At 36.7% G+C, this 12,092-nt stretch overlaps 1 protein-coding gene across 2 annotated transcripts in view; it reads right to left on the reverse strand.

Moving 5' to 3' along the window:
- LOC127637596 (vezatin-like) overlaps positions 1 to 12,092 on the reverse strand; it is a 28,280-nt gene that overhangs the window by 4,086 nt on the left and 12,102 nt on the right. Inside the window, exons 4-10 of one of the 2 annotated variants that reach the window (XM_052118736.1) lie at positions 10,558 to 10,742; positions 10,131 to 10,412; positions 6,596 to 6,733; positions 6,329 to 6,476; positions 5,083 to 5,411; positions 2,811 to 3,004; positions 1,581 to 1,678 (exon numbers count right to left, since the gene is read on the reverse strand). In XM_052118736.1, the coding sequence (XP_051974696.1) occupies positions 1,581 to 1,678; positions 2,811 to 3,004; positions 5,083 to 5,411; positions 6,329 to 6,476; positions 6,596 to 6,733; positions 10,131 to 10,412; positions 10,558 to 10,742 (1,374 nt within the window). Of the gene's footprint in view, positions 1 to 1,580; positions 1,679 to 2,810; positions 3,005 to 5,082; positions 5,412 to 6,328; positions 6,477 to 6,595; positions 6,746 to 10,130; positions 10,413 to 10,557; positions 10,743 to 12,092 lie in introns of both variants that reach the window. The other variant, XM_052118735.1, reaches the window with a different exon arrangement.

The following is a 12,092-nucleotide window of genomic DNA, read 5'->3' on the forward strand; positions in this document are numbered from 1 at the left end:
TGTATTGATGACGGAAGAGTCGAACCACTATGTAAAGTCTTCTCCAGCACATCCCAAAAACTTTCAATGGGGTTAAGGTCAGGGCTCTGTGCCAATTCATGTGTGAAAATGATTTCTCATGTTCCATGAACCACTCTTTCACAATTTGAGTCTGATGAATCTCGGCATTGTCGTCTGGGAATATGCCTGTGCCATCACGAAAAAAAAAGAAAATCCATTGATGGGATAACCTGGTGTAAAGAAGTTCAATGGAAAGGAGGCGGCGAGAACCGGCTTTTCAATATAAATAATATTTTAATGAGAAACTTAAAAAGACAAAACACACACATGACATCCGTAAACTATCTATCTCTCTCTCTCGCACAATCCTCAGCAGTCGGCCTTTAGCCCTCTCGGAAGCCACACCTGGTCATTCAGGTAGTCAGCTGACTTCATTTTATTGCCGCATAACGTTTCTGAGCCTAGACCTGAACAATTGAAGAAACCCCAGAGCAAAACACTGCTTCCAGAGGCTTGTACAGTGGCACTATGCATGACGGATTCATCTCTTCATGCGCTTTCCTTCTTACTCTGACGCACCCATCGCTTTGGAATAAGTTATATCTGGACTCATCAGACCACATGACCTTTTTCCATTGCCCCACTGTCCAATCTTTATGCTCCCTAGCAAATTGAAGTAGTTTCTTCTGATTAATCTCACTTACAAGTGGCTTTCTTGTGGACACACAGCTGTTTAGTCCCAATCCTGTAAATTCTCTTACTTTCACTATTAAACATAGCCGTGAGTTCTACAGTTGATTTCTTACAATGTGACTTCAAGCGACTTTGATCACGATCATTCAAGATATATTTCCGACCACATTTCTTCCATGAAGCTGATGGTTCACCAATATACTTCCAGGTTTTAATAATGCGTCGGACATTTCGTAAACTAATTCCAGTGATTTTAGCAATCTCCTTAATTGCTGCTTGATGCAGGCCAATAATTTGCCCCTTCTGAAACACAGTAACATCTTTTCCATGACCATGGGATACATCTTCTGACATTGTAGTTTAAGAAATGAGAAGCTACACACTGCAACCTTTAGGGTTAAAAGAATTGTTGCCAGCTGAAACATGTTAATCTCTGCAATAATGATCCAATCATAGGCTCTTTAGTATCGAAGTCCAAACTTAGACTTTTGGACAGGCAGTGTATAAGGGGTATACTTGTTAATGTTTATGTTCAGGATTAATTTAGCAAGCTAACATTCACTTTCACTATTTAGTACATAAAGAACTAGAAGATATTTATTTGAGTTACACTGACACGTCTAATTTTGTTGGGTTTACCCAATTCAACTTGGTTCTTTCAACACAAAGGTTTTGTGTTAAGATTACATAGTAATTTTAAGTTAAGAAAACTTATTTCAGACATGTGGAACTACTCTCCATGACTGAATGAAGTTTAGCCAAAGAGTTACTTTTTGAGAGGGCAAAGATCGTATCCTAGTACCGGCCCTGCTTCAAGTCAAGAAACGGGATTCGCAACCCATTTTACTTTCATAATGTCACATATTTCTGACACAAACAGACAGCACCTGTTCCTCAGGGATGGGATCTCTGTCCTGTATGTGTGTAATGGGAGCAGGAGGAGGGGGTTCTGTAGCAGCTGTTTCCACCAGCTGGTCTGAACTCTCTGAGGAACACGCACAAATACACAGAATCTAATTAGTTTGTGTAGAACAAATTCCATTAGTTTTTAAATTCCTGATGCATACAACATTATAGGCCTAGATCTCATCGTTTGTCATAGCAGTGGTGCAGAAAGTAGCGCACTGGCTGTTGACAAATCTAAGGGCTATGTGTGTTTGAAGCAAGCCCGGGGCATCCCATCGGATTCCAAATGGCACAATATTGGCTAAGTTATTCACCTGGCCAATATAGCAGCCTATCACTAATATTTCACTGGAATCTTTTGAGTAATATTATATGCACCATATATTTTCTTTTTTTATCTGTGGCAATCTACTGCAGTGTTGCCTGTGGTAATGCACTATTAAACAAGGCCAAAATGAATTAAGTTATTACTCTGAAAATATCTGCAGTTGTTTGCCACCTAGTGTGTGTGTGGATGTGCAAAAATACATCAAACAACTGTAGAGATGACCTTTGACCCAGCTGTATTAGAACAACCAGTGCAGAGGAAAGTCATCATATGACGCTAGACATCACACGTTCAATGACTTAACACACTTGTGCATTATAGCCTAATTCTGTAAAGGACATCACCCACTACCTCTCTGTATCTTTCCTGCCCTCCCACTTCCCTAATGCTCCCCAAAATAACTGCAAGGAAGGGAAATCGGTCGAATAAAAAACTCTAAAAATACTTCCAAGACACACGCTGTTACCACAGAAACATACAAAGGCTGACGCGCCTATTATAATGGTGTGGACGTCATTAGAGAACTCATGCACACTTAGTAATTCTACTGCCACATTTAAACTATGTTTAATAAACTAAAATATTTATAATTAGGATTGTCAATTTAACATTTTAAATGCATTACTGCATTTCTGAATCTCAGCATTTTCTCAGATTAATAAATCAGCATATATCATGTAATTGTAAAAACAGAAATGGAAACATTTTCAGTATAACATACCATACCAAATTGGACCATTTAATATTCAGATCAGTTTGAACCAGGAAATTAAACAAATTAACATGTTCAAAACAACAAAAGATTCATTTAAATTTCAAAGTAGCAGCAGTACAAAAGCAGTAATCCCGACTGCTGTGCATGACTGAGAGGAAGACCTCTGACCTGGGCAGCTGGAGACCCTGCGCAGCATGCGGTCGACCTGCGCAAGTGTGTCATCCCAGCAGCAGGTGCTGGCCTGCATGTGTGGCTGCAGCAGATGCAGACGCTCCCTAAGCTCTTGATAGCCTGCGCACGTCATCTCCTCCGTCTCCTTAGCAACCATTAACTTCTCCAAATCATCCTCCAAAATGATGACCCTATGAGAAATAAATCACTGTGATGCAATAAACCATCAAAACTGCAGTGTCATCAGGTTAGACTACAGCCATCAATGATGGCTATAACCGGTATGTTAAACTAAGATAGTTTTGTGTACATAGGCAATGCATTTATTTAAAGGGGTCATGAAATGGAGAATCAAATTTTCCTTGATATTTGGACATATAAGAAGTAACTGTACTATAAAACATAATGTACATTTCAGAACTCAAAACTTCCTCCCCAGTCTAAAAAAAGAGCATTTATAGATTCCACACTGCTGAAACATCATTTTCAAATTTGTCTGTTTGTGACACACGAAACATTGCTCATTTGCATTTACACATCCCACAACATGCGTCATCCCACCATTGGCCCCGCCCACTGGTGCTTCAATTCGTACACCAAGAGAGAGCTGGTCAAAGAGGCCTAGTGTGGCCTAACTATTCCTGAACACAAAAGTGACCCATGTGGACTGTTTTCAATTATATTTGTATATAAACATGCACTAACTAGACAGACATCTTTGACCGCTGTCTTATATGAATATCTCACCGCTTTTAAAAGATGCAGTTTAAAGTTATAACTCGCTTTGATTCAGCTACTCTGCCTCTTGCTGTTTTGAGCACAAATTCATCCTGGACGCATTTTTTCGCCCATCTGCAATATTTAATTATTTTTGGTGTATGTAAACATGCAGTAGACGGACGTCTTTGGATGTTTTGCTGTGTTTTCGGCAATGTGCGCCTAAGTGCACCTATGTGTGTGCATCATTGCACTGTGCTTTGGACTGCTCATATCAGTGTGGATTGTTTGTGATAATAGGATTCAAGCTTTGCAAAAGTACTCTTTCTGAAGGATGGGGCAGTTAAAAACAGTTGGACCAGATCAAAAACATAATTCAACCATTTCATTCATGAATATTTCTAATGTCATGACTGTTTGATAGTTCATGGTGCTGAGTGATAACAGTTGTGGTTGAGATGAGCAGTTTAATGTGTTGGATGTGTGTTATGCGTAAACCCTGAAATCTAGTTTTATAATGTTGTGGAGCTGGTTCACTTTCTTCCAACTGAGTTACAAATACGGCTGTATTCGATGTTAGCCAATCATAACAGTGGTCATTTACGCTGAAGTTTTAAGTAGGTGCTTAGGCCAAAACTGAGTGTTTCAGCAGAGGGCCAGATACAGTATGGAACATGATCATATATTACTAAATTCTGACTGCTTTGGTGCAAAATAAACTTTAATAACATAATCAGTTATATCAATAATCATAATCAATCTATCTCAAGGAAGATAATAAACAAATAAAAATAGCATTTCATGACCCCTTTAAACTTTGTATGAAGAAAATAAAGTAAAATACACTACAATAAGGTTGTGTTCATTGACATTAGTTAACAACTTTAGTTAACAGAACTAACAATGAACAATATTTTTACAGCATTGATTAATCTTTTATTTTTGTTAATTTATACATATACGCATTACGAGCTAACATTGACTGACAATGAACAATAATATAATTAGAAATTAACATTAACCATGATTAAAAAACAATTGTACAAAAATTATTGTTCTTTAGTAGTTCATGATACCTAATGCATTAACTAAGATTCACATATACAATCTTATTGTAAAGTGTTACTGAAAATGTATTGATTCATCTAGGAGCAAAACTTGTCCTTTGGCCTGGCCTTTGAAATGGTCTATTACTTATTGTCATGGTGAATGCAATCTTTAAAACAGACTTGAAGCATTTTGTAAAATTTTATAAAACTAGTGGCAAACCATTATATAGGCCAATAGTTGACTGTTTGAGATCTATCGTTTCATCGAAATTGGCTGATAACAGTACCACTTGGCCAAGAGGTATTACTTCACAAATGTTTCATTTCCAAAATCTACCAAAATGATTGTCAAATGGATAATGCATATTTTAATTAAAACATTTTAGAAGTAAAATTTTTTTTAAGATTTTATACCATACATGGGATTATATCGGCCATTAGCCACCTTTCTCTCTAGATATCAGCATTGACCTTTGAAAAAACACTAATTAAGTGGTACCTACTCATTCAGGAGTGTTTTCAGGTGAAGTTGTAAACTGCGGACGGATGTGTGCAGAGAATTGAGCTCTCTACACTTCTGTTGAGCACGTCCATTTCGTCCTGAGCAGAGTGACTGGTGCTGCATCTCAAAGTAGCGATGGAAGTCATAGCTGCGCTGAAGATCTCCAAGACAACCAGCCAGGGTGCGATGCAGAGAGTCAGTAATCAAAGGGACGCTATTAAACGTGAGGGGGCTGGACCTGGAGTTAAGCTCCTCCCTCCCTGGAGACAGTAGCAGAGCTAATCGACGGAAAAACTCAGAGCTCTGCCCCACCCACAACTGGAACAACATCTGCAAAACAAATAAAAGAGTACAAGAGTGATTGTGTGTATTGAAGAGACAGGTGTGTTTTTATATCATCAGTAGGGCTGGGCATTATATTGAATACTTACGACATCTTTCCAATGATTTTATTGCCAATAATAAATAAGTAACATTACGAATATTGCAACGATCTTAATGTGCTTTTTATTTGCCCATCAGACTTCCTAATGGTTGCACTATCAGGTTACCAGCACTGACATTTGAAGGTAACTCTATTGCCCCCTAGAGCTACAAGAACATAATAATGCACATTAAAAGTATGTTCAACGTGTTTGCAATGCACTGGCCAAACATTCACGTCTGAATTTGCACATATGCCCTTTTACATGTGTGATGAAGCGAAGGCCGGGCCGTGAGTGCAAACAGCCGCCCCCCAATAGGGCCAATCATCCGAGGAGAGGGATAAAGCCGAGCTGGATGCGGCAGTTCGAGAGAGAGCCACATGTAGCTGCCGCGTGTGTTTATGTCTTTAAGTTTTCATTAAACATTATTTTGACTGTTCAGCCTGTTTCCGCCTCCTCCCGGCCCATTTAACCCATTACAACATGTTTTAAAATGTATGTAGGTAACACTGCTATTTATTCTTTGGAATTGTTGTATTGGCACATAGAGATAAATATAATTAAATATAATCCTTCAGTGTTCATTTAGTGAAATAAAAACATGACCTGATTATTTTCAACTAGATTTGTACTCTATTTTGCTTCTTGCATCTAACATCTTAAGAATCTTCTAGGCAACAATTGTTGTTGGTTCAAATTAGAACTGCTCCGATTGTGACAACAAATCTAACTTTTGACTGAAATACTGTATATTAAGGTATAGGTTTTTAAGGGATATCACCCAGCCCTTATCAAGTGTGAGTATAGAAAAACTCTGTAAACCTTGAGAGCTGGTAGGCTGTAATCATTGGTCAGTTCTTGCGCCTGCTCATCAGAAAGATGCTCCACCCCCAGGCCGAGACCCAGCTCTCTGATTGGCACGGTCGACACGTAGTTAGTGACATTGTCAATCTCAGAGTTCAATGGAAACGTAGAGAAGACAGTCAAGGGAATCAACTCATCAACTAGAATCCAAGTGATTTAAATTAAAAGTTCAGAAATTGTAATCTCAAAGCAAATAATGATTTCAATGCTGTTGTGTGAGGATATGATTTGAGCATGATGCATGTGGCGAGACGGGATGCTCTGAATGTGCAGCGAAGACACTGATAGGCCACCTTCCGTAGACCAATCAGCTGCTGGCTGCGAAGCTGCCCCACCCTGTTAAAGGGACAGGCGCCACTCACCCTGTCGAGTAAACTTAACAAGTGTAACGTGATCCAACTGTGCAGACGTCCGAGAACCATTAGGGCAAACAAATTTCACACACAACAACACACATAATACTAAAATAATGTTACACAACACATACAACAACACACATCAGAGAAGGACTGAAATTGGATTTTTCAAATGTTGATAAATAAGGGTGTGGAAAAAGTCAATAACCGATTTAACAGTAATTTATTAAATGTGTTTTCTTTCTAAGAAAATTTTCTTAGTCTTTCCTTTAGGATGAATTATTACAATCAGCTAACTACCTGCATTCATTTCTGCCGATAACCAATAGTTCCAATAGTAGTTATTGGCACAGATTAATCAGAAAAAACGATATACTTGTCGACATCTTACACACATACTGTTACATACTAAGACTGGGTGAACTAGCTGCGTTCATTTCTGCCGACAACCAATAGTTCCAAAATGAGCTATTGGCACAGATTAATCGGCAAAACTGATATATACAACCTCTAACAAACATAATATTACAATACTGTTACATACTAGAGCTGGGTGAAATATCTGCGTTCACTTCTGCAGATAACAATCCTTTCAAAAGTAGCTATCGGCACCGATTAATTGGCAAAACCGATATATACAACCTCTAACACACATAATATTACAATACTGTTGCATTCTAGGGCTGGATGAAATATCTGCATTAATTTCTGCAGATAACAATTGTTTCAAAAGTAGCTATTGGCACCGATAAATTGGCAAAACCGATATATCGATCACCCTCTAACACACATAATACTACAATACGGTAACATACTAGAGCTGGGCGAATTATCTGCGTTAATTTTTGCCGATAACAAACTGTTCCAAAAGTAGCTATCGGCACCAATTAATCTGCAAAATCAATATATCGGTTGACCTCTAAACAAACATAATACATGCTAGGGCTGGGCGATAGGACGCTGTAATTAGATATCGACTTCAACAGATTTCCAGTTATAACCTTCTTTCTATATATATATATACACATGACTTGTAACAAATACGCTATATATTAGAAATTTCATTAAGGAAACACAGACTGCCGGGAAAAGACATTATTATGAAATGTCATTAAAGCTAAAATAATGAGTGACGAAACATTGCAGTCTTTATGAAAAACTTTTATTCAAAAGTTATTCAAAATATGCTGTTTGTGACATCAACTTTTATTCAGCATTCACTCCATAAAGAAAAGTTTTTAATTTGTAGGCCATGGAATTTAACCAAAGTTTTCTTTTGAAATAAAATTATGGTGTGCATAGGCCCCGTTAAACAACCATATGAATCGCTTAGGGAAAGTGCAGTTTAAGAAACAAAGAAAGTGATAAAATCATAAAATAATACAAAAACATCTTGAACATAAAATTGAGTTCAATTGCATTTTCTTTAGGCAGTATTAACTGCTTTAACGAAACTTAATGCAAACAATTTGATAAGAACACAGCGGAAATTTTATGCAGCATTAATTGGAAAAGGAAATTTATTAGGCTTACACCTAAGATGAAAACTACCACTTTTATTTGTTTAAGCACAGACTAAGTAAACAAACTGTTGTAGCAGTTTTATTGAAGTAGAAATAATTTGGGCTGTGTTAAACTTTCTAGAGGTAAAGTTTATTAATATTTCATTTATTATCATTATTTTGTTTAAACTTAAAATTGTCTTTAGATCTTAATTTGTATTAGAAATTTTCCCACTGTTGTCATAGATTAATACTTGCGTGACGGTAAATGTTCGGATTTGGGCAGCTTGTTTTATTCCAGATTTTTACCACTATGTTATTTTAATTGCTTTGTCATTTAGTTTGAAATGCATTTAGAAATGAGAAATATCTTTGGTTAAAGATTACGTTTTTCGTGATTCAATAAATTAATAACATTTTTCAAGCAAAAACCACTGGTGGAAATGAAGTGCGTGCAATAATATTCACCAATTCCTCAGCAGTGGGGGCTGATGATGTAATCGGATTTTGCGATAATTTGTAAATAAAAATATTGGGAAAATATTTATTGCATATTGCCCAGCCCTATAACATACATTACACACACACACACACACACACACACACACACACACACACACACACACACACACGCACAAAAAATAAAAAAATAAATAAATAAATAAAAAATACAATACTACAATAATGTTATTATTGCAATAAACTGTGAAAACACAACATTTATAAAACTAACAGAGAAATTACACAAATAAACACATTTTATATTACTAAGAAATAGTACATACTATAAGACAAACACAGTATCCATGTACACGACAGTATTGTACACGACTAATTAATCTCAACTCATTAAATAACAAAGCACACAAAATACGAGTGTTTTTGGGGAGAAACAACTGAAAATGTTATATATTATAACAGTGAAAATCTGTTTTTATTTCAGCACAGGTTTTTTTTCAATCAACAGAAGATTGTAATACGACAAACAAGTTGCATGGACAACTTTTATGACACTTTTGTGCACTTTAAAGTGGTCACGATCAACTGCCATAGTATGGAAATCAGAAATCTCAATGTTTTGGTAAACTATTGCTTGAAACAATTTCCAAATAGTGGACTGGCATGCAAAGCTAATAAACGTCAGCATAAATGTCTCATTAAAAGCTGAAATTCTTAAAAAAATATATGTTGACATAAGTAGTTTGGAAAAACCTTCTGTTAAAAGTATAGATTGTTTTTAAAGCAAGCAGTGAAGCAATTATATATTATAATATAATATATATATTATTAATATTATGTCCACAAAACCAAGTCAGGTGGTGTAACCAACCATTGTCCATTTTGTTGACAAAAAAAAAAAAAAACCCAGAGAAGACCCCTTTAGACATTCAAGACTTTCAAAATGTAAAAAAATATCAGATATTTTTACTTTTTTTTTTTAAAGGCACATTTTGTTCAGGTCATTTAGTGTAAATCTAAGAAAACTTCTTGATATTTATGACAATATTTGTAAAAAAAACTTTTTTGAAATTAATGATTAATTTGTTAACACTTATGTGTATTCAAGGTGCAAAGAAAGTATTTTAATACCTTTAATACTTGATGGATTTACCACATATTAAATGTATGATATCATCTTGTTGCTAATTTCGGTACCATATTATATATTACATATTTACAATTTCATCAAAAATCTGAGTATAGTATCGAGTTAGTATCAATATCGAGGTACCAGGTATCATACCGAAGCCAAAATGTTGGTATCGGAGCAACCCTAAAACCAACATGGACATTCTCATTATCACATCAGACAACCTTATCTTTCAATGACCCATATATAGACATAACATGAGTCTAAAGTTTATGTGTGTGTTTGTGTGTGTTCTGTGTTGGGCCACTTACAGTGTGAATCCTCGTAAGATGACTTCAGTCTCCTGTATGAGTCGCAGTGATTTGCGAGAGAGGCTGGTCAAAGCTCGACTGTTGTTCACCAATCCCTCCAGCTGAACGGCCAGAGATTGAACGTGACGCTGTAGACCTGCCTTATGCCACAGACACAGACCACGATACACACACACCACACACAACAACACAACACACACCCATAGGGCGTGGTCATGGTCAGGGTACGAGCAACGTACGGCGAGCAGGATGGCTAGCAGCCCGACCAACACTGACACGTCCCTGTAAACACAGGCAGACACAAAAACACCTTTTGTGTTTCACAGAAAAATAACAGCATATACTGTAGGATCGATATGTGGGTGAGTAAATTAAAGTATTTTTGGGCGAACTATCCCTTTAAATTGGCACTGATGTATGCATGTACCATATTGAGGGTGGTGAAACGTAGCGTGGTGCGGGCAAAGCAATGCTGGCACTAGGGCAGACAGTATCAGTCGAGCCCAGAGAGAGAACACTCGGATCCAACAGCTCAATCAACTCAACATCTTCCTGCAACAGCACGTCCTGAGATAACAGACAGCGCAGGGAATACTGGCGGAAAGCAGCGTCCTGCAGGAAACACAAACACACATAAAAACAATCTCCCTGTGGCTGCAGATCAATAATCTAATTAACTAATCCAATGACTGCATTCAGTCAGTTTTTCATCGTGTCAACTGCACTGCACAATAATACTGCATTTACTGCAAAGTACATCCACTTCATAAAAAATATGAAAGAATCAATTATCATTTTATTCATATGAAATTAATAACCAACTAATCTCGCACACCTGAGAAGTAATTGATAGGTGTGTCGGAGACAAGCTGTAGCTAAATCAATGAAATGGAAAAAATCCTGCACACTATCCTGGCTTGCGAAGAGTATCAAAACATTTTATGCAACGTTTCGGTCACCCGACATTCCTCAGGCATTTACAAACAGAGTGCAACAGCATCAAATTTAAAACATCACCAATCAACACATCTGATGACCATGACATAACAACCAATGACAATCAATAAAATAGAGAACATCTAAAAAAATCACATATACAGCAGCACATTTAATACATATAATACATATATATTAAATTATACCTGTAAGGTAACCCACAACATTACATACAGATCCTTTTCTTTCATTTATATTCCATATACACACACATACATACACATATACACACACACACCCACATACATATACATGGAAAAAACTTGATCTATACATACAGTATATCTACAGCATCACATTAAACAAGGCTTCATCATTAAGTCCCATCGGTGATGAGGTTTGGAGTGAGAAGATCCAATAAATCTCAGGTCTCTTTAAAATCAATTCAATGTTGCCTTCTCTTGGTGGCATCTTATCACCCTCGATGCCACAAAAATGCAAAGAGGAGACATGATTAAATTCAACAAAATGAGCTGCAACAGGATCATTTAGATCTTTTCTCCTGATCGAACTCTTATGCTCACTGACTCGTTGTTTTAACTGACGTGATGTTTTCTCCACGTATCCAAGACCACAAGGGCAACGAACAAATACGCAACATGGGTAGAGGAACTTCATTTTTGAATAATGCCAAAACCCAAGGATGTTATCTCCGACTGAGTTTAAATTCCTAAATTGCCAGCATCTTCTCAGGGCTGTTTTCTATCCTCTACCAAAGATTCACAAAAGATTCGTTGATCCTCCAGGTCGTCCAATTGTGGCTCAGACTAATGCTCTTCTATCTCCCTTATCTCAATATGTAGATTTTTTTACTAAACCTTTTGTTCATTCATTACCAGCACATTAATGATTTGACAGATTTCATTAATAAAATATCTTAAAATATATTTACCTGGGACATCTTTGTTACTTTCTTTAGACATAACTAGTTTATATACAAATAAATAACACTATCCAGTATATATA

This window comes from Xyrauchen texanus, chromosome 45 (assembly GCF_025860055.1).
Source record: "Xyrauchen texanus isolate HMW12.3.18 chromosome 45, RBS_HiC_50CHRs, whole genome shotgun sequence".
In the NCBI taxonomy this organism is placed as follows: Eukaryota; Metazoa; Chordata; class Actinopteri; order Cypriniformes; family Catostomidae; genus Xyrauchen; species Xyrauchen texanus.